General features: G+C 40.1%; 1 protein-coding gene across 1 annotated transcript in view; it reads right to left on the reverse strand.

The window, feature by feature from the left end:
* Positions 1–2,221: 2,221 nt before the first annotated feature.
* Positions 2,222–19,142, reverse strand: part of LOC310934307 (vang-like protein 1) — a 39,281-nt gene continuing 22,360 nt past the window's right edge. The window contains exons 3-8 of the mRNA XM_083898001.1: positions 15,445–15,876; positions 13,765–13,940; positions 8,230–8,390; positions 5,182–5,329; positions 4,271–4,505; positions 2,222–3,312 (exon numbers count right to left, since the gene is read on the reverse strand). Coding sequence (XP_083754127.1) covers positions 3,052–3,312; positions 4,271–4,505; positions 5,182–5,329; positions 8,230–8,390; positions 13,765–13,940; positions 15,445–15,876 — 1,413 coding nt within the window. The 3' untranslated portion in view covers positions 2,222–3,051. The remainder of the gene's footprint in view (positions 3,313–4,270; positions 4,506–5,181; positions 5,330–8,229; positions 8,391–13,764; positions 13,941–15,444; positions 15,877–19,142) is intronic.

The following is a 19,142-nucleotide window of genomic DNA, read 5'->3' on the forward strand; positions in this document are numbered from 1 at the left end:
ACTGTCCAAGGTAAAACCTGGCAACATCGAGACAGATGGTAGTTTTGAGGAGGAAGAGGAAGAGGAGGAGGAGGGGTCATTTGAACTGGAATGGCATACACACATACATACATACACACACATACACACATGCTTGTTCACATAAATAGACACAGTGTAAAAACAGAAGGGCACAGTCACACTGGGATTATAGAAATCCACCTGTCAAATAATGACCAGTGGCAGGTGCTTTGAAAAGATATTTCCAACAGCAACAAAAGCCTTTTGTAAACATCTTACTAGTTTGTGTGAAAGTTACAAGTTTCCAGTGGAACAATGGTTTTCATAAAAAAACAAAACAAAAACACATTTAGTTTTCCCTAAAACATTTAGGGAAAACAAGTCATTGCTTCCCTCAGGCAGCAGGGGGCAGCAGGGGACATATTTTCTTACAGCCACAGAGAATCGCTTTGACTACAAGTTTTTCCCTCTCATTGATTCAATTCATGAACTCAGTGTTTAGCCTCCTTTTAAAAAAACAAAACCAAAAAAAAACATCCATGGTGATATTTCCATTTGACAAAAGACAAGCAGAAAAAAAAAACTGACTAAAGTGTAATTTTAGTCTCATTAGCTTCATTTTACTGTTGATTTTCCCCGGCATGACAATTCTTCAGGTGAAAGAAACAATAAGAGTCACAAGTCTTCATTGAAGCTGGCTGACCCGAGGGTTGCCCTGTGAGCATGTTTCATAGAGACATAACACAAGGTGGGAAAAGAAAACCAGACGGTCCAGTTGGGAACCAGGTTCCACCCTGCTCCCACCCACCTCTTCCTGCCAATTCATGCATTAACTTACTGTATATTATCGACACAAGAGCAAAGTCATGTGAGCCCTGAAATATGAAATCATACTTTAAATACTGTCAATTCTCAAACTAAGGCTTCTGGTTAAGCCAGTGGGAGAAAGGAACCTGTGCTGATTTCTTATTTGCCTTGTTGTTGCCTTGTTGTTGTAGCTGTAGGGTTTTTATCACTAAAGACCTGTGTTACATGTCAAGTATTGAGAAATAAAGGCAAAATAATGTCTTCTTTTAACGGTACAGTTGGCAGGATCTCATGAATCCCATGATGACTTTTCAGTGTAACGTCAGTCAAGTGAACAGATGGAGATGAAGAATGCAGCACCTCCTCTGGGCTCTGTTTAAGCCTTTGAGAATTCTGGCCAATAACTGGAGGGTTTCACTAGTCAAAGCACAGTTCAGAGAGAGCGGGTGCACGGGTTGTTCTACAACAACTATTATGCACACTTCAGGAAAAGGAAATAAACATGTGTCAAAATCAGGCCTGTGTTTTGGCGAAGAATTTGGCGACTGCATACATCTATTTGAGAAAAACTATGTTTTAACCAGAAACAACATACAGTTTTCTTTGTTTAGTGAGAGTCGCGCGACAGGGAAAGAGTCAAATGGCCTGAATCCTGCTACTAACTAGTGGTTGGAGGGTTAAATACAACACAACACCACTGTCAGAAAACTGTCAGAATATCAATACAGTGCTTCAAAGAATTGATACAATCAGGCTTTGAATGGAATATTTAAGTGTACTGATATTTTGGAGTTCATCTGAGAACAGAGAGCCATGGTCCCATATGTTAGTATCATTCAGGACCTGAAGATAACATTTTTCGAGCGGTCCTGATTTTACTGTGGCTTTAAAAAGGCTTTTAATGTGCGAAATATCAGGGAGAGTTTTGTTGAAGACGACTTAACAACGTCCAACTTTATGAATTCTGATGACAACATTATTCTGTTGTTGTGCAGTGGAAATGCTCATTACACCGAATTCACCACATGCACATTAGAATGCCAGCCGTTATGAGAGAATTTACAGTGTTTAAATTTCTGTTACTAAAAGAGGATTTTGAATTATGGTCTGTAGAAGTCAGTATTTTTTCTGCCCCTCCCTTCTCACCGCCTTCCCTTTCCATCACATCAGGCAGGCAGATCAGTGGACGGAAAAGCAGTGAGAGCGTTACTGAACCGATGAGGCAGGGCAAATGTTTTTGGCCAAGTATCCATCGTCCTTTATAGCCTGGTTCACTCTGAGTTCACCTTGGTGTTAAACATAGCATGCATGTGTTGTTCCCAACTGGAGTGGAAATATTTCTGGTTTTGCTCCGTTGCACCTGGAGAGAAATCATGCACCGAAACAGGCCAAAGTGCCCCTCTTTGGTTGCTAACATTAGAACACAAGGCTGCTACTGTATGACCAGTCTTAGTGAGGTTTGACGTTTCAAATGTAGAAACACAAAGTGTTTCTCCGGAGCTGTGCAGATGTCCTGAAGTAGTGATGAGGAAATGAAAAGAGGCAGACATCCTTTTTGAGCAGATATATTCCAACCTTTAAGATACTTTCTTTTAATTTAAAAAACATACATGAATGTGCATTTAATGCAAAATCTGATTGAAGTTTAGTTTCTTTTTTTGTCAAATGCATTTAATTTGTTTTTGTTTTTTGAGAGAGAAATAAATCCATTTACATCTCAATCTGTTGACGTCCAAAAGCATCTGAATACCTTCAGATGTTGAAGGCGAGACGGTAAAACAGGCAAAATACTTGTTTCATACATAAATGACTCCAAAATATGAGTCACACCAGTGCGGCCCTTGGTGGTTCATCGGTCTGTTCCATGCATATAAAAGTTTGACAGAGACAAAAAACAAAAAGTCTCTGTGGAGACGTCAACCTCAAATGTTCCTGTTTGGTTCGACTCCAACTGCTCACAAAAGGAACGAATGATAATGACACACACACACACACACACACATACACTCGCACATACGCCATGTGCGCACCAGGCTTCCAAACTCCTGTGAGCGTAATCCTGTGGCAATTCTTCTTTCCATCCAAATACAACATAAAAAGATCAATATATTCAAACGTGTGTGATATAGAGACTCATATACATTATATAAAAATTCCAAAAAAGTTAAAATAAAAACTGCAAAACCAAAATGAAAACATTTGAGCAACAAAAAGAGTGAGGAGTAAAAAAAAAACCAAGTCCTCCTACACGGAAGTTTCAGACTGAAGCCGCAAGACAAACTTGTGTGACTTGGGGTCGATGTATTCCTCCGTCATCTGGATGTACGGGATCTTCTTGGACGTCACCACCAGGCTGAAGTCCACGCACTTGAGCAGGAAGATGGTGCCGTCCTTCAGGCTGCTGGTGACCGCTGCTTCGCTGATCAGTGTCCACTGACGGGAGAGCCAGTGGTCGCGGCTGTACTGCAGGGTCGGACCTGGGTTCAGGTAGCTCTCCAGAAACGCCTGGGTGCACAAAAACACAACTAAGTCACGTCTAAGGACAAGAAAACACCTTATAAGTTTAAATATCTAATATATAATGATTAGACATTCTACCTTCCCTGTTTACATTTGAGTGCAACAGCCCGAGAGAATATTGACCAAACCTGATATGTGTCTGTATTTTTTTTTTATCAGAGCCAGACACAGTTAGAGTAAGTTGAAGCGTATCACCAGCACCCATGAGTATAATTACATTTCAGATTCACCTTAAATGACCATCAGTTCTCCTTAATTAACTCTATTTACATAATCCAATAACCGTGGGTTATTTTGAGTTTGAGTGGAGGAACAGGAGAACATTGGAACAAAATCACCAGGTCAATCACTAATCAGTTTCTACTTACTATCGCTTATTTTTATATGTTATACATGTTTACTCAGGAATCTCAGGGTACCTCACAATACGATACGCGATACATGGTCCATGATACCGATAATATCCCAACATAGTGATAATGTGATCATCAAAAATTGCAAGACTATCACATGGCGATCCGTCTAACTGAAGAACGAAACATCCGTGAAAAGTTTAAAGTGCAGGATTGCTCTACTTATTCACAACATAGAGAACAAAGTGCATACAGTCTATGTACTGAACGTGGACGGGGCAACTCTTAACGTAGCTTTCTTCACAATAATAATGCTGCTGTAAACTGCCTTTTCTTTCGGCCAGGTAACTGGCAGGGACTGTTCACTTTAGAGCACCTTCATATTATTAAAATAAATAAACATGCCCCTAATGCATTTTGAATTCACAAACCAGGAAGACAATCAGAATGAAACATCCTTCCAAATGGGTCGTTTTAGACGAGCATATTCAAATTGAAGTGTACATGAAGCATTTTTACTCTAATCGAGCTTTTGTGTCCATGTAAATAAAGCCACAGTCATGTGACAGAGCCGTGACTAAAGGCCAGACCTTGGGTGTCATGTTGTTGGTGATACAGAAGGCCAGGTGCTGCTGGATGCTCTCCATGCTGTGGCAGTGCTGCTGCTTGGTGGTCCTCAGGTATTTCTGCAGGGCTCGAGCCATGGAGGGGAAGATGGCCTGTGCCGCCTCTCGTGGGTCCATGACATCACTTGGAGCCTTCTTCTGCTCTTCCTCTTGCATGCGCTTGATATGTGTGAATGCTTCCTCTACTGCCACCACCAGTCTGTGGGGAAAATGCAGAACAACAAAGCTAAAGTTTCATCCATTACCAACCACTTTATCTTCCACAGGAGGGTCGTGGGGGGGTGCTATGCCTATCTCAGCTGACAAAAGGCGAGAGGCAGGGTACACCCTGGACAGTTGGCCAGTCCATCGCAAGCCCACATATAGAGACAAACAACTCACACTCTCACACCTACAGTCAATTTAGAGTGTCCAATTCACCTAATTCCCAAATCTGTATGTTTTTGGAGGGAGGGTTGTGTTGTGGGAGGAAGCCGGAGAACCCAGAGAAACCCCCCCCCCCACACACACACAGACACACACAGACACACACAGACACACACAGACACACACAGACACACATGAGGAGAACCTGCAAACTCCTTGGCCCAAGGTTCCAACCAGGGCTCGAACTTGGGAACCCAGGTCTTCTTGCTGCAAAGGCGAGAGCGCTAACCACTACACCAACCGTGGGCCCCTTGTATAAATACGTCAAAGCACAAAATAATCTCTAATTTCGAGTATTTAATGCATCTGCTGTGGTAAGGCTCACATTTACAATATATGTTCAAAAAATTGCAACAAGTTTTACCTATTTTATTGGGCCCTTTACAAAGCTGTGCTCAGCAGTTGATAATGGATTTGAAAGTGAGTTTAAAAGTTTTTAATTCCCCCACCTCGCTTTCCGTTTGCGGACGCGCCTTTCGTGCTCGGCCTCCTCGTAGTAGAGCTCGTTGTGGCTGGAATCTCTGCGTCGAGCAGCTGCTGCGATCATGGCTCTGGACTGGGAGTGAGCGAGACCTGCTGCAGCATTATTTCCTGGGCCTGGCATTAGAAAAAGACAAGACCAGAACAGTTGCAGTATGTATTTATGTATGTCTCAGGCACAGAATCAGATTTAAGAGTCCAGAAAGGAAAAGTAAAGACAATGAGTGAACAAGCTGCTCTGAAAATTCATTTTAGATTTTTTAGATTATTAATGCACATAAACCTCAGTCCATTTTGTTTTATCACCGGCAATATTAAAAACCCCAGCAATTGACAAAGCCACACAAAGTCGTATTTTTTTGATTGTTCCAAGCACTGCGATAATGCAAAAAAACAACAACAAAAAACTGCTCACCCACAGATGGTTATTGATATTCAAACCTTCTTACTACTCGGCCTCTCTGTGCCTTCAGGTAGAATGGAGTATCCAATTAAAAAAATGTCTCCGACTACTTCAAAAGTAGACATTTTTGGAATGAGGATGGGGGCTGCTGATATTAGTGCAGGTTAAAAGAAGGCTGAACTGGTGAATTATTAATGTAGGGCAGAGATCGTGTATAAACAGAATAATTCATGGACGGAGAGGAGGGAGTTTCCAACACTCCCTGGTCTCGGTGTAACTGTTGCTACATGGGATTTAAGGATGATAGATGTTGGGATGAAAACTCAGAATTTCTGACATTTTCAAGATTTAAAAAGCGTCAATAGGAAAGATATAAACAAAGAGCTGAGTAGCAAACAAAAACAATCTTTCCAACTAATTCAAATCATTTAAAGTTATTTCACACATAATGGCCACCTCTGAATACTTAATCTGAATCTTATTCATTTTTTTTTTAATCGAAAAATGTTGAAATTAATGAAAACAATTCCTCATTAAGACAAATAAAGATATATTTTTACACAAGCATCTACTTGTGAGAGGGAATATTATTTGCTGGGAATTGGGGCTGTCCCACAAAAAAATAAAAAATATGACACAAGTTCTTATTCTATTAGTGTAGTAGCTAATATTTTAACAGGATCTTGTGGTAAGGGTCCACCGTTAGGCTTCTGATATGAAAATTGACTCAAAAGTTATATCGTGAATCAAAATTACAATTAGATGTTTGACCCAAATTGCTCAACCCTACTGGAAATAATTTGTAATCCTCAACATCTAGAAGAGAGAAGATAATATTGAAAGCAAAGGGTTTGTTTGGCAACATAATATCACCTAAAATAATTTGGAGGATGTGTAAGTGAGGACTAGGATTGCTGCTCTGTGCGCTGAGCTTCAGCGCTCTTTAATTAGCAAAGACAACTGTACGTCCCTAAGATCGACTTGTGCGGCAGGAGGAGGAAAGTAAACTGTCTAAAAGAGAGAAAGAGAGAGATGGAGAGATAAGGGTTCCTGACCAGCTGGTGCCGGATGAAAATAAAGGAAGATGAGACACAAGAGAAACGACGAGACCAGCAGCATAATAGCTATTGATTTATCAGACATTTCCACCACTGTCTCCAACTATTATTTGAGGAGGAAGAAGAGAGGAGGGAAACAAATGACAGCAGGGAAAAAAAGGAAGAGGGAGTCAAGTTAGTGCACTTAAGTGAAGCTTGAGGACACTTAAGGGAGAGCATTAATTTAATAAAGGGCTTGTGTTACATTCTGCCAGCTGCCTCAAGGACGACTTTGAACTTTTCCATCAACCTGTGGCATGCAGCGAGTGAAGAGGAGCGGTGAGGAGTGAGTGGATTCATAGTGCGTTTCACACGGTGACTTCATTTCTGGGCGTAAACGAGGCTTTCATTTAGTGTCAAGTACGAGGACAGTGAGACATTTCACAAAGTGAACACCGGCAGGCTGCGAGGATGCTCGAGTTAGAAACGTCATTCACTTACTGTCCAAAAGGCAGGCTTTCAGTTTGGCTCCTAAGACTTTTTAAAAGGTTCGCGTCAGTGTTAAGAGACACATAAGGAAGAGAAAGTCAACATTTCAGCCGAGCGGGTGCTTGGATCTTATTCCCACCTGCTTCTAAGGTAACACAGTGAGTACCGACTCACATATCGAATGACAACACTTGCAGTTTTGCGTGGTGCAAGCTATTATCTACAAATCACCCACGCTTTAAATTACTGTTGACAATTTTCCAATGAAACTCTGTTTGCAGATCGATTTTCTTCCTTCCAGGCAGCCATTTGTTTCAGCACATTCCAGCGATGTTGGAAAATGAAATCATCTTGCAGAGACATGAATGGTGCCTCAGACTGAGTGATCCATCACAACGAGCAACTCAGAAAAGTGCAGTTGTGATAATTCAGTTCATCACAGATTGGAAAAAATAAAAACATATTGTTGAGTTTCACTGTGATGTTAAATCACACTGAAATAAATGACGTCATGGTAAAAATGTATGGAAAAACATGAACCATATCATGTGGGGAAATAGTCACCATTGATGGGCGCAACATGCATGTATACAATAAGCTAAACCATCATCAGTAAAAAATGGATTTCCTGGTAAAATAAAGGCTCAATAAATGAATGCAATTAAATAATTATTTAATAGTTATAAAAAATACTTATTTTACCTCTGTCTTTGGATTTCATGGTACACCTTTTTACCTGCGTTAACATTTTAAACGTTTAATTTCTTTGACACTCTTTATAACGCTTTGTTATGGATTGTGATTTTTATCTAAGAACTGATTTCTTACAATTTTGTCTCTGAGAAGTTTTCAATAAATGCAAAAACTGCTCTTTAAATAAGAAAAATAAATAAAAAGCATTTTAAAAGCATGTCATTGTGTCATTTTGATGGTGAAAATTATCCACATGTTAACAGGTTAAGACAGAATTAAACATTTTAAAGACTGGAAAACAAACACATATCCTGTCCAAGATGACAAGTAACACACAAAACAACCAAAAGCACAGACCAAAAAACAAGCCGGCGTTCAAAGTCCTTCCCACTCACCCTCAGCGGGGGCTGCTTGGAACTCACCATCCACGTTGTAGACCTTGAGGCCAGCCAAGTGCTTTGCGGCGCGGGATTTGGAGGCCGAGAGCAACGCCGGGTTGTGGACTGGGAAATCGCAATAGTAATGCTCGACGATTGCCAGAGCTGCTCGCTGAATACTGCAGAAGAGAAGATGCAAAAAAAACATTAGCCATGGGACGTTTTTCACTATACTGGGAAAGGAAAGGAAAGGAAAAATAGAGACTATGGACGAGGACAAAAACAGCCTGAATAATGTTTTTTTAACACTTCCCATGACAGAAGAATCACAAATGTCCATGCATAGTTGTAAGGCAATGAAGAGGGAAGCACGTGTTTACAAGTAAGTAAACAACAGAACACTTGCGAAACCTGATTCCACATAAATAAAAATTAAAAAAGGTGATGCTAAGGGGGAAAAGGGGACATGAGAAACAAGAATGATCTGAGAAGAAACAGGACTTAAATTAATGCATTAGTGGGAAATTCCCACCACAAGCGATATAGAACACAGACGTAAAAACGCAGCAGGACACTTTTCACACACTTTCGTAGATTCATTTTCAAAAAGAAACAGAGCATAAATTCACTGAACACAGACAAACAGTTATGGCTCTGTGTTTATTTTAAAAAGATGTATATCTAATCTTTTGCAGGGTGCAATATGACTGCCACTTTTCTTTCTATCCACACTGAGTAAACAACATTACATCTCCGTCATGTAGCACTGGAAACATCAGATGCAGGATAGCGTCATAGATAGCAGAGGAGTTACCTCACACACACTGATAACTGTGACGCGGGAAGTGTTTGAGCGAACTGAGAAAAAAGTCATCCTTCACAGCGTAGAACATAAAGTTTGCCAAGTCTTGTCCATCATAACCGCACACTATTAAACCCAATGTACACAAGCAGGGTGTTTTTACATGTTACACAACATAAAGCAGGGGCCCTTTCACAATGTGCCTCTTTGTCGTGGTCAGAGCTACATCAGACTTTAAAGCACACCATAACCTTTTAAATTCATCAGTAAATCACACACTCTATAGCTTAATTTACTCTGGCATGATTTCACGAGTGGCCAATATTACCCAATATTGGCAGACTGTATTATTGTGGCAGTTAAATGTAGGACTGTTTTTACACAATGTTAAAGTTTTAACCTACCACAAGTTGAGACCACACAGTAGTTTTGCTGACCCAGCAAAACAGGCTTATCTACATAGCTCCAAGAACATTTCCTGGCTGAATGACTGTTTGACTAACCTTTAAATATCAACGTTCTTATCAATATTTGATATTACTGACCTTCAAATAAGGATAAGTGTTATGAGCAGAATTGACCAATTCTCACTTTATCAGTATTGTTTCCAATGCACCAGCAACAGACCAGCAATTATCATCAGGTTCCTTCATGAGGTGCACACAAACATCAATGCAAACGCATTCTCTAAATCAGGGGTCTCAAACTTAAATGACAACTGAGCGAAAACTAAAAAGCGAAATCAATAAGTGGCGACTATTGTTTGGGTCTCACAGCAAAAGCTTCCTGCCACAGTCCAAGTTTATCAGAACCTGCACCAGGATGTAGTGACTGAGAGAACCTATAACCTCAAATAGGCTAAATAACATTAGACTACAGTTAAAAAGGAATTCATCTAAGCTCATAGAAAAGAACATAAAAGTAGCAAAATGCTTAATATTGGTGGTGTGTATGATTCTCAGGAAGCGGCATATATGTCCCCTGATATCCCATATCAATTCACTTTGCTGGTGGTGAAAATTAACTTTCACACCCGTCTATCTCATCCTTTCTGTTTAAGCACAACAGCATGATCAATTATTAGTCGAGAATTTGTCTCGACTAATAATAATATTTGTATATAAATCTATATTTTGTATGCATATATATACATAAATGCATTACGTTTTAACACAGAGATAAAAATAATATAACTGTGAGGCGAGACATGGAAACCGGGGGTGAGCTTTTCTGAGGTCTGTCTCACTCTCGCCCAGTGTCAGCTGGGACTGACTCTGGCTCTCCCTGTGACCCTGTGAAAAAAAAACCATAGATAATAGATGTGAGTCCTCACTGTGTCCCTGTGTCATTCTTTAAGCCACGAGGAGAAATAACTCAATATACTCCAATAACAGCACATGCTTGTCCGCAGCATGCGCTTCAGATTATCCCAGTGAAGGATCACAGTCGGCCTCTGACCCCATCAGAAAAGCAAGTTCTGACCTCCGAGCAAATGTTACATTAAAGTAATGTGTCATTTATACAGTACCACAGACAGATAGAAACCACACAGACATGACTTTGTTCACACTGGTTTGCCATCATTTGAAAATCACGTGCATGAGGGTAACAGAGTTACAAGTATTTGTTAACAGACTAAAAATACATGACGTGAGAAAGGTTCAGGGGCTTTCTGCTTCTATTGCTCTTCCCTGCTGGTGAAAAGCATGTAAAGTAAACAAGTTCTATAAACATTAGACTTAAAAAAACAGCCTCTGTAAATCATCTTCACAGTAGGGCTGGGTGATTAACTGGGCCCATTTTTGATGACCTGTATAATGTATTTAATACTTAGTTTAACATTTTTTGTATGGTGCACTGTAATGGGCAACGTGCAGAATGTAGAGACGGATCATAAGTGTTGTCTTTGGTAATATTTAGTGTCTGAGAATATTTTTATCATGATAAAGAATTTGCATTTGCAGATTGGTTCACATTGATGAGTCCCTAGGGGTCTTCCTCATGCTCACTTACTTACCCGTGTTGCCGGAAGGTTAGTAACTTCCAATTATTGCAAAACAAAATCAAATATTTCACAGGATGTTGAATATTAAGCAGTGCCAGAGGCAGGTCTCGTTCTGCCAAAGGGGCAGCAGAGTGTGTGACACAGACAAACAGACACAGCCATTGTTCAGCAACCACTTTCATGAGCATTGAGTAAGAATTCCTTCTGCTCCTCAACGGCAATCGATTATTAAGCCAAGCAAACACGACCAGGACAATTTAAACAAACAGCGTCACTGGTTGACACAGCAGCATCTGGAGAAGTGTCCGGGATGAAAAGTCAGTTTGGAATATTAAACACACGGTATGTAACTTCTGCTCTAAAGGGTCTCCCAATCTCAACAATAACAAAATACCTAGTTTGATGGCGTGGGGAAGCAGCGTGGGATCATGGAAATAGTTTGCACTTTAGGAGCTTGGCTAGTAGCAGTGAATATTTCCTTCCTCACTGATGTTTCATAGGGCGTTTGCTCAGGAAGTTATAGCAAAGACAGGTAAAGTAGACAATAGAAGTCAATAAAGGGAAAATTAAAATGGTACATTCAACGGAAATACAGCTTTGTATGAATCTAAAAAAAAACTAATAAATACACAACTATGAATATATGTTACATATTATATCCTTAACTTAAAGTGAAGGAGCTGCTGTGAAGAGAAAGGGAGCAGACTCAGCACTGACCAGTCATGGAATGTAAACTGTTCCCAGCAGGGAATGTGTTTAACCCCCACCCCACTGCAACAACACTCCCAGCCAGGCCATAAGGAATGTGTTCATTTAACTTTTCTGTTCTGACAAGGAGACAAAAAAGAATCCTCAGGTCTTCAGATTGGTATCAAAGACAGTCAGACAGAGACAGGCTCTCAGGACCACAGAGTCTGAGCAGGGTCTCCGTCATGATAAAGCTAAAGATGGATGCCAGAGAAAGAGGAATGTGAGCCACAACTGCAGCCTGTTCATGGAAGAGGAAACACACTGGGGATTGGCTGAGAAAACACAACACCCACACATGTCTGGGATTCTCTGTATGATACATTCATGATCATGGGTACATGTGCACGGGTCATTTGCATGTATATTGTGCAATTACCCGTGTGTGTGTGTGTGTGTGTGTGTGTGTGTGTGCGTGTCCACGCGGGAGTGTCAGGCTGACCAGATGCTCGGCTACAGTCTGCAGGGAGCGCTAATTAGCCGTGTGTTTACAGTCACAGACGGACAACAGTGTGACTGCTGCTGGGCAAGCAGGGATGAATGACACAGCTTATGAGGGACAACACCCTGAAGGAAGCCAGTGAACACACACCATCATAACCACATTCACCAGTTTGATCTGTGGCAAAAGCAATACTTCCTGCTTAGACAGTGTGAATATAGACAACTCATTTCTTACTCTTACACCATTTATGGCACATTCCCTCTTCTGTATGCCATAAGTACATCCTTAGCTAGATATAGATAGACAGAGAGACAAAGTAAATTTAAAGTATTACAATTATATTGTGTCTCTTTTTGCACATCTTTCAAATGATTTTGATCAGTGCAAAGAATGTAGGACATGTGAACTATGAGTAGGCTTCCCTGAAATGCAATGACCTAAAGATATAAGATAATATTTCATCCATCCTGTCATAAACCTGTCACCTATAAATCCATCTGCTTTTATTAGTTATTGGTAGGGAGGAGTGCTTGTGAGACCGGGGGCTGCACACTGACACCAGGCAGCAGCAGGAGAACTAAACATGGGATCTTCCTGTTTTCCCTGAGAGACGATAAGGCCGCAAAAAAGATAGTCTGAGCTGTTCTTTCCCACACGTAAGCACACATGCACACTCCCATTCTTTCATTCCCACATTCATTTTAGGATTCTTCAACAATACCCAGACATTAACTATTAATCCCTCGCTCTCTATTCTCTCCAGTCTCCAGGGTCTTTCCTCTGTTCTCTGGCCTCTCTCTGCAGCTCTTTCTGAAGGAGTTTCCTCTGAAGCCTTCCTCCTCCCTTTTCCTTTTTTATTCTGGCACAATTTCCTTTCCCTATCAGCTACTTTGTCTGAACGCCCTTTTGTGTCTGCGCTTTGTTCCATCTCGGATTTTTAAAAATAAATCTTGTTTTCTGTTCAATCAAGCAACAAGCAACAAGCTCAAATGTCAAGTCAAGAATATAACGTTAACTGTCCCAGAGGAGCAAATAAACCAGAACTTATTTAAATATAAGAAGCTGCAATCATAGACCTAATTTTGTTTTCTTAAAAATCACTTTAATTGGTGAATTATATAATCAAAAGAGCTGGCAATTATTTAAGCAGTCAATTATTAAGTGATTAATTAATTGCCGTAGCCCTAAAACAATCCCCAGAGCATACCCCTGAATCCAGAAAGGCAACGAGCTGGCCGACCAAATATATGCACACACACATTCCTAGTTTAACTACCTTCCTTTGTCCCATGAATGCGGCGATTCTGAAGGCTTTCCTCGTAAATGCAGTGTCAAGACTGAACGACTGTCACTACGAGTCGTAAAATCCTGTTTCTCAAGCGTCATATCAGCCTCTAAACTCAAGGACCTGTGCTTAAATTGGTCTTCTTGGATCCTGTTTCATCATCACAAAACATGAATTCTTTGATCTTTATTTGAGTTTTTGCAGGATAAAACATTTTAAAAACCATGTGACAAACGGTTTTTCGAATGATCCTCCTTGCTATTTCTTACCTGAGCTGTCCCAGATTGTAGTGCTTCGTCTCTCCATCCGTGGAGCGTGTGACACACAAGGAGAAGCATGGCTGAAGCTGCCTGAGCTCCAGCAGTACGATGGCCAGGTAGTGGATGAAGAGCAGAGCATCCACTAGCGACACGGCGTACTGCACGATTCCCTGGTAGTTGTCATCCTGCAGGGCAAAAAGTGAGTGGTGAGCAAAAAAAAAGTCTTTGTAACATACCACTGGGGGTGTAAAAACACATACACATGTGAGATAAGATGTAGAGCAACTTAATATTTAGATGCATTTCAAAGGATGCCACTCATAAGAATATTTTCCTTCTGTGTGTGTTTTTCTACATGAATTCTGAATGAGGAACCAACAGGGATTTTAAATCATGTCTCACCATAAACACATGGCCCCTGGAGAAGCCAAATATCTGTGTTTACATGTCACTAATTTTGTAAAGATTATAAAAGCATGACAATTAGTCAGTCGACATTGATAACTATCATGATAAATGATGACTAAAGATTAATTTTTACTTTTAAAGGAAAGTCGAAGAACCCAGTAAATTTTGATTTTAATATGTTTTGGATTTTTAATATATGCACTGAAAATCATGAAATCATGAAAATCATAGGGATATAAGAAACTATTGTGATATTTCATGACATGATATTGTATACTAATTGGCAGCATTTGGCCACTGCACTGTCCTCCCCCCCTTTCCACTCCTCTAACTAGACAAAGACAAATGTTGTGTTGATTCTTAGAACACTGTTATTTTTACTATGAGAGTTTTTCTGATAATATACTATTTTAGGTGTTCTGTTTTTTGGTGTAATGTTACCTCACAACTTACAGTCCTGACATATTTCATATTCCCTGAAACAATGTTGTCTTTAAGACAAAAAAAGAAGATCGTTTAAGTTTTGTGCTATTTCCGTCTGGAAGTGGCCTCAGAATACTGTATGTCCGGCATTAAATATGCATGGCTGCAATTTTGACATATTACACATGGGCAGTCAAAAATATGTTATTGCATAAACTCTGATCACAATATATCGCAATATCGTATTATCACCTCGTCGTGTATCTAAAAAAACAATACATTTTAAATTAGTTAAAAACAAAAAGCTTTTCACACATCTAAGTTAAATAACTTAAAGGTGCATTATGTAATAAATCTAAAGCAACTGGCCATAAAATCCTCCTAATATGTCACAGAGACTCAGGAATAATGTTCATATAACAAACTGAACTCACCAACAACATCAGTACAGACAAAATATTTGCATTAAAAAAAATCTATTGCAGACTGCAAATCATGTTTATGTTTTGAAATCATGTTTTGGCATGTGGCGCCACCTACCGCCATCTACCAATCATTGCAGTCAGTAGAGTCTCAGCTGCTGAGCAACCACGGGTTGCCAGTTAAGTCAGAAAACAAAACCTAAAAGACCTCAGTATTTTGAATTTGAATGTAGTAACCGTTTTTGGCCACATTCTTACATATGGCACCTTTAAGTAATTAGATGTGTTGTTCCTCAAAGTGTTTGTACATAAGCGCGATATACTTATCGAACATTTGTTATACTGAGGGAAGAACTATATACAGCAGTATATATTGTTATTTGATGGCGGCCCTGCTCTGCCTGCATTATTTTCTCTTTACCTCATCTAAACTCACCTGTGAGTCGAGTATCCTCACACCGTAGAACAACCAGTAGGAGACAACGAAGAGCAGCACCAGCACAGCAAGCAATGCCCTAAAGAGGAAGACCCGAGGGAGGCCAGCCCGTGGTGGCCTGAAGAACAGTGCCCACACGGCCAGTAGCAGTATGAGTAGTTTGAAGGCCACGGAAATGAAGAGACCTTCACAGGCTGTGCCGCAGCTCTGCAGCTTCTCAGGCCAGAGGAGGTGAGGAAGCACCAGGAAGGCAATTGGCGTCAGGAACACCAGCAGTCCCAGGATCACGGCCAAGGTCAGGGTGAAGTAACGACGGCAGTCGAGCCCAACGCTGTCCTCTAGGTCTTTGGTGATGCGAACAATGTCCTCCTGAGAGAGGCTGTGCTCAGATGTGCCGGTGATAGCAGTGGTCGTCTCGCCCCAGTTGTCATCCTGGATATGGGAGAAAGGAAAACAAAAACAGTGAGGCGACAACGTCAGTTAAAACAGGAAATTGTTCCAGTACAATAATATGGTGAATATTCTGAATCTTCCAATAATCTGCTGAGGAAGAACAGAGACATTTATAATTCACAATAAACATTTACCAGAGTGAGGAGAATGTTTTCTGGAAGTAAGTCCAAATCCTGTTTTACATTTTCTTTGTTTCATGTTCAGTAGCCAGACTTCTTGATGGGAATAATAAAGTCAAACTTAATTTACTACCAATATTTATGTCTGACGATCCAGATTGTGTACTTACATATTTGCACATTTTCCTTTTAGACTGTGTCCGATATTATAATCAAGAAGAAGAAAAGTCCCAACAAACAAACACACATTTAGACTGCCATTCCCTGGGAAAAATTTTATTCACATGAAATGCTAAAAAGTGCTTTGTTTCAGCTATGTATTTCTACAAATAATCAGACATCCCCAATCCCACCAGAATCTGGCCAATTATTTCACATACAAATATCATAAATAAATGTAGATGCAATGTAGGTGTAACATTTTCCTGTAGTGTCACTAGTGAAACTGCATTATAAAAAAAACCCCACCTTTTTCTGCTTTTCTCTGAACTTTCAGCTCAACAAAAGCAGCAGAGGTCGTTTCCATGCACATGAGAAAGAAAGGAATAGAAGATGGGAAGTGGAAAAAGTAAACGGAGCGAGCTGCCAACTGGGTTATACACTGACGTCCTGGTCCGACTGCATCCGCAGATAATGAAGGTCAGTTGTGTCGGAGCATAGTCGTTAGAACAACAAAGATAAGGACTCTGCAGTCATAACAAACTGCCTCTGTGAGTGCTGCCTCTGCCAATCAAAGAAGGTCAGATGATGAACTGCCCTCGGCTACAACAAGAGGATTCAATAACAGCAACCAAAGATGCTGTTACCAAAATGCGTTTCTCACTATAGATGAGCTCTATTTTAAGGATTGCGTTAATGACACCAGCAGGGACAGGCTCATGGATGGGTTGTGGAGGTGCATCATGATCAGTTTAAAGTGAAGGAGGGGTTGGGAGGTGGAGGAGTATGGTGCACTGGGAGAGAGAACATCCCACTGGCCTCAGGGTTAAAACAGCAGAGATGAAGCAGAACAATGGGAGAATCCAGGCAGCTTGAAAGCAGCTACTGTGTGCACTCATGTACTAATAAAAGAATCCTCAGCACTCCTCAATGCAGAATATCAATACTTTATGTACTGACAAGTAAAAAATGAACAGGAAATTAAAAAGTACAATCATCCTTTATGCATTGTTACAGGATAAATCTGCTGACATAATCACCAATAGGAAAAGCCTGAAAAAGTAAAAACCATGGTAACCACAACCTGATAAACAATACTTCTCTGTGCCAGTTTCCATATTAAAAACACATTTTTGAGCGGTGCATTGTCCTAATGTGTTAATCCACAGCTGAAAATGATCCCTAATGTGGTATTTAGTCCTGCTAAAACAAAAATTCTGAGTATTTATTCCCTGTATACAGAGTCCATACTGTATAGTGATAGTTAAAGTTTGCACACACCTCCTCATTAAATGTTTTTATTAGTTTTTCATATTATAAATTCATTTTAAAGTTATCAAAACTATGAAGGAAACCCAATAGAATTGTCTGGTAAGCAAAAAATGTTAAGCAAAGCAGAACACGTTTAATATTTCAGATTCCTTTGAGTAGCCAACTATTGCTTTGATGACAGCTTTGCACACTTGGCATTCTCTCAGTCATTGTCAGTTGATAGCCACAAATCAGAAGGTGTGGCCATACTTTTGACAGGTACTGTACACTGATAATTATTTTAAAGTATCTTATTGTAATGCATCTTCAATTTTCCACATGCAAAACTATTTTACAGACTCATGACTGGCCAACATTGCTCTGGCATGCTCTTGACAGCTGTTTTTATGTCCACATGCTTTAAAAATATCTGTGTATGTGTGGGTGAGGCATCTGTTTCAAATCACTAGTTTTCCTCTCGATCAAGATCAAATAATAATAAAAACAATTTTTAAATCCTGAGTGAATCTGTTTCATCACTCAATAATACAAACATTGCTGAATCTGGTAGAAAAGGACATAAAATCCAAATTCATCAAATTTGTTTCTTTTAAAAATGTTATATCCAACTAAACATGAAGAAACATCTCTATTTATAGCAGCCCCATCATTCATAGCAGCTGACATGACATTGCTGATGACTAGTTGGTATAAGTTTCTTGAGACTGACTCTTTGATGAGGTCCAGCACAGAAAACTGTCTCAGTTTCATCTGACCTTTGACATGACAACACAGTCGTAAATACTCATCTCACTGTCTGCACGCTTTCTCCAACGTGCCGAGCCAAGTGACTGAGCATCTCATGAGCTGTAAACCAGACAGTGGAATGCATAACTTAAGGCTCACCAGGTCAGAAGAGTGAATTTGTAACCATGGAGACACAATCTGACATTTATCTGTACACAAAATGTCTACATTTCATTGTGTATGTACAATATGTATATGTAAAGTTGTAACCTGTATGTTGAAACAGAATGATAACGCATACTGCAATAACAATTCTGGTCTGTTACAGGAGGTTTTGGATACATTCACATTACTCTGTTACTGTTATGCATACATTCTAGGGATGGGAATCGATATTGATCCAATACTGGTTAAAATGACTGGATTGGATATTGGATAGATAGAAATATAAAATTTGATCCAATCCGAAAACATATTGCATGCTTCACTATGCACTATGTAAAAATCTAAATAAAAATCAGCAAAAGCATTTAAGTTGAGTCATGCTTGTGCTGTTTATTTCTTCTTTTTTGGGAGAACAATTTTTGCTACACAGTTGGATAAGTATGTCTTTGAAATGACTCCGCACAAAATGGTGTTAACAGCTTCATACTTCATAAATGGGTCACACCTACATATTTGGTGCCCACCAAACGCGATTGGTCCCTTGCTTCGGGTCGTTTGCGTAGGTGTGAATGTAATCTCGGTACCCTGGTGCACACAAAAATCAACCGGTCAGGTGGTCTCGGACCGCTTTATCTGCCCTACTTTGGTACGGTTCCTCTGGTGTGAAAGCAACCAAACCAAATGGGACGAAACGGTATAGTTTAATGCATTATGGGTATAAGATGAGATATGGGATTACCCCGCCACACCGGGCGTGTCAGCTCCACGGACGTTTGTGCCGTGGTTTTGCGCCTTCCTCTGCCC

The sequence above is a fragment of the Microchirus variegatus genome (assembly GCF_963457635.1).
Source record: "Microchirus variegatus genome assembly, chromosome: 1".
NCBI lineage: Eukaryota > Metazoa > Chordata > Actinopteri > Pleuronectiformes > Soleidae > Microchirus > Microchirus variegatus.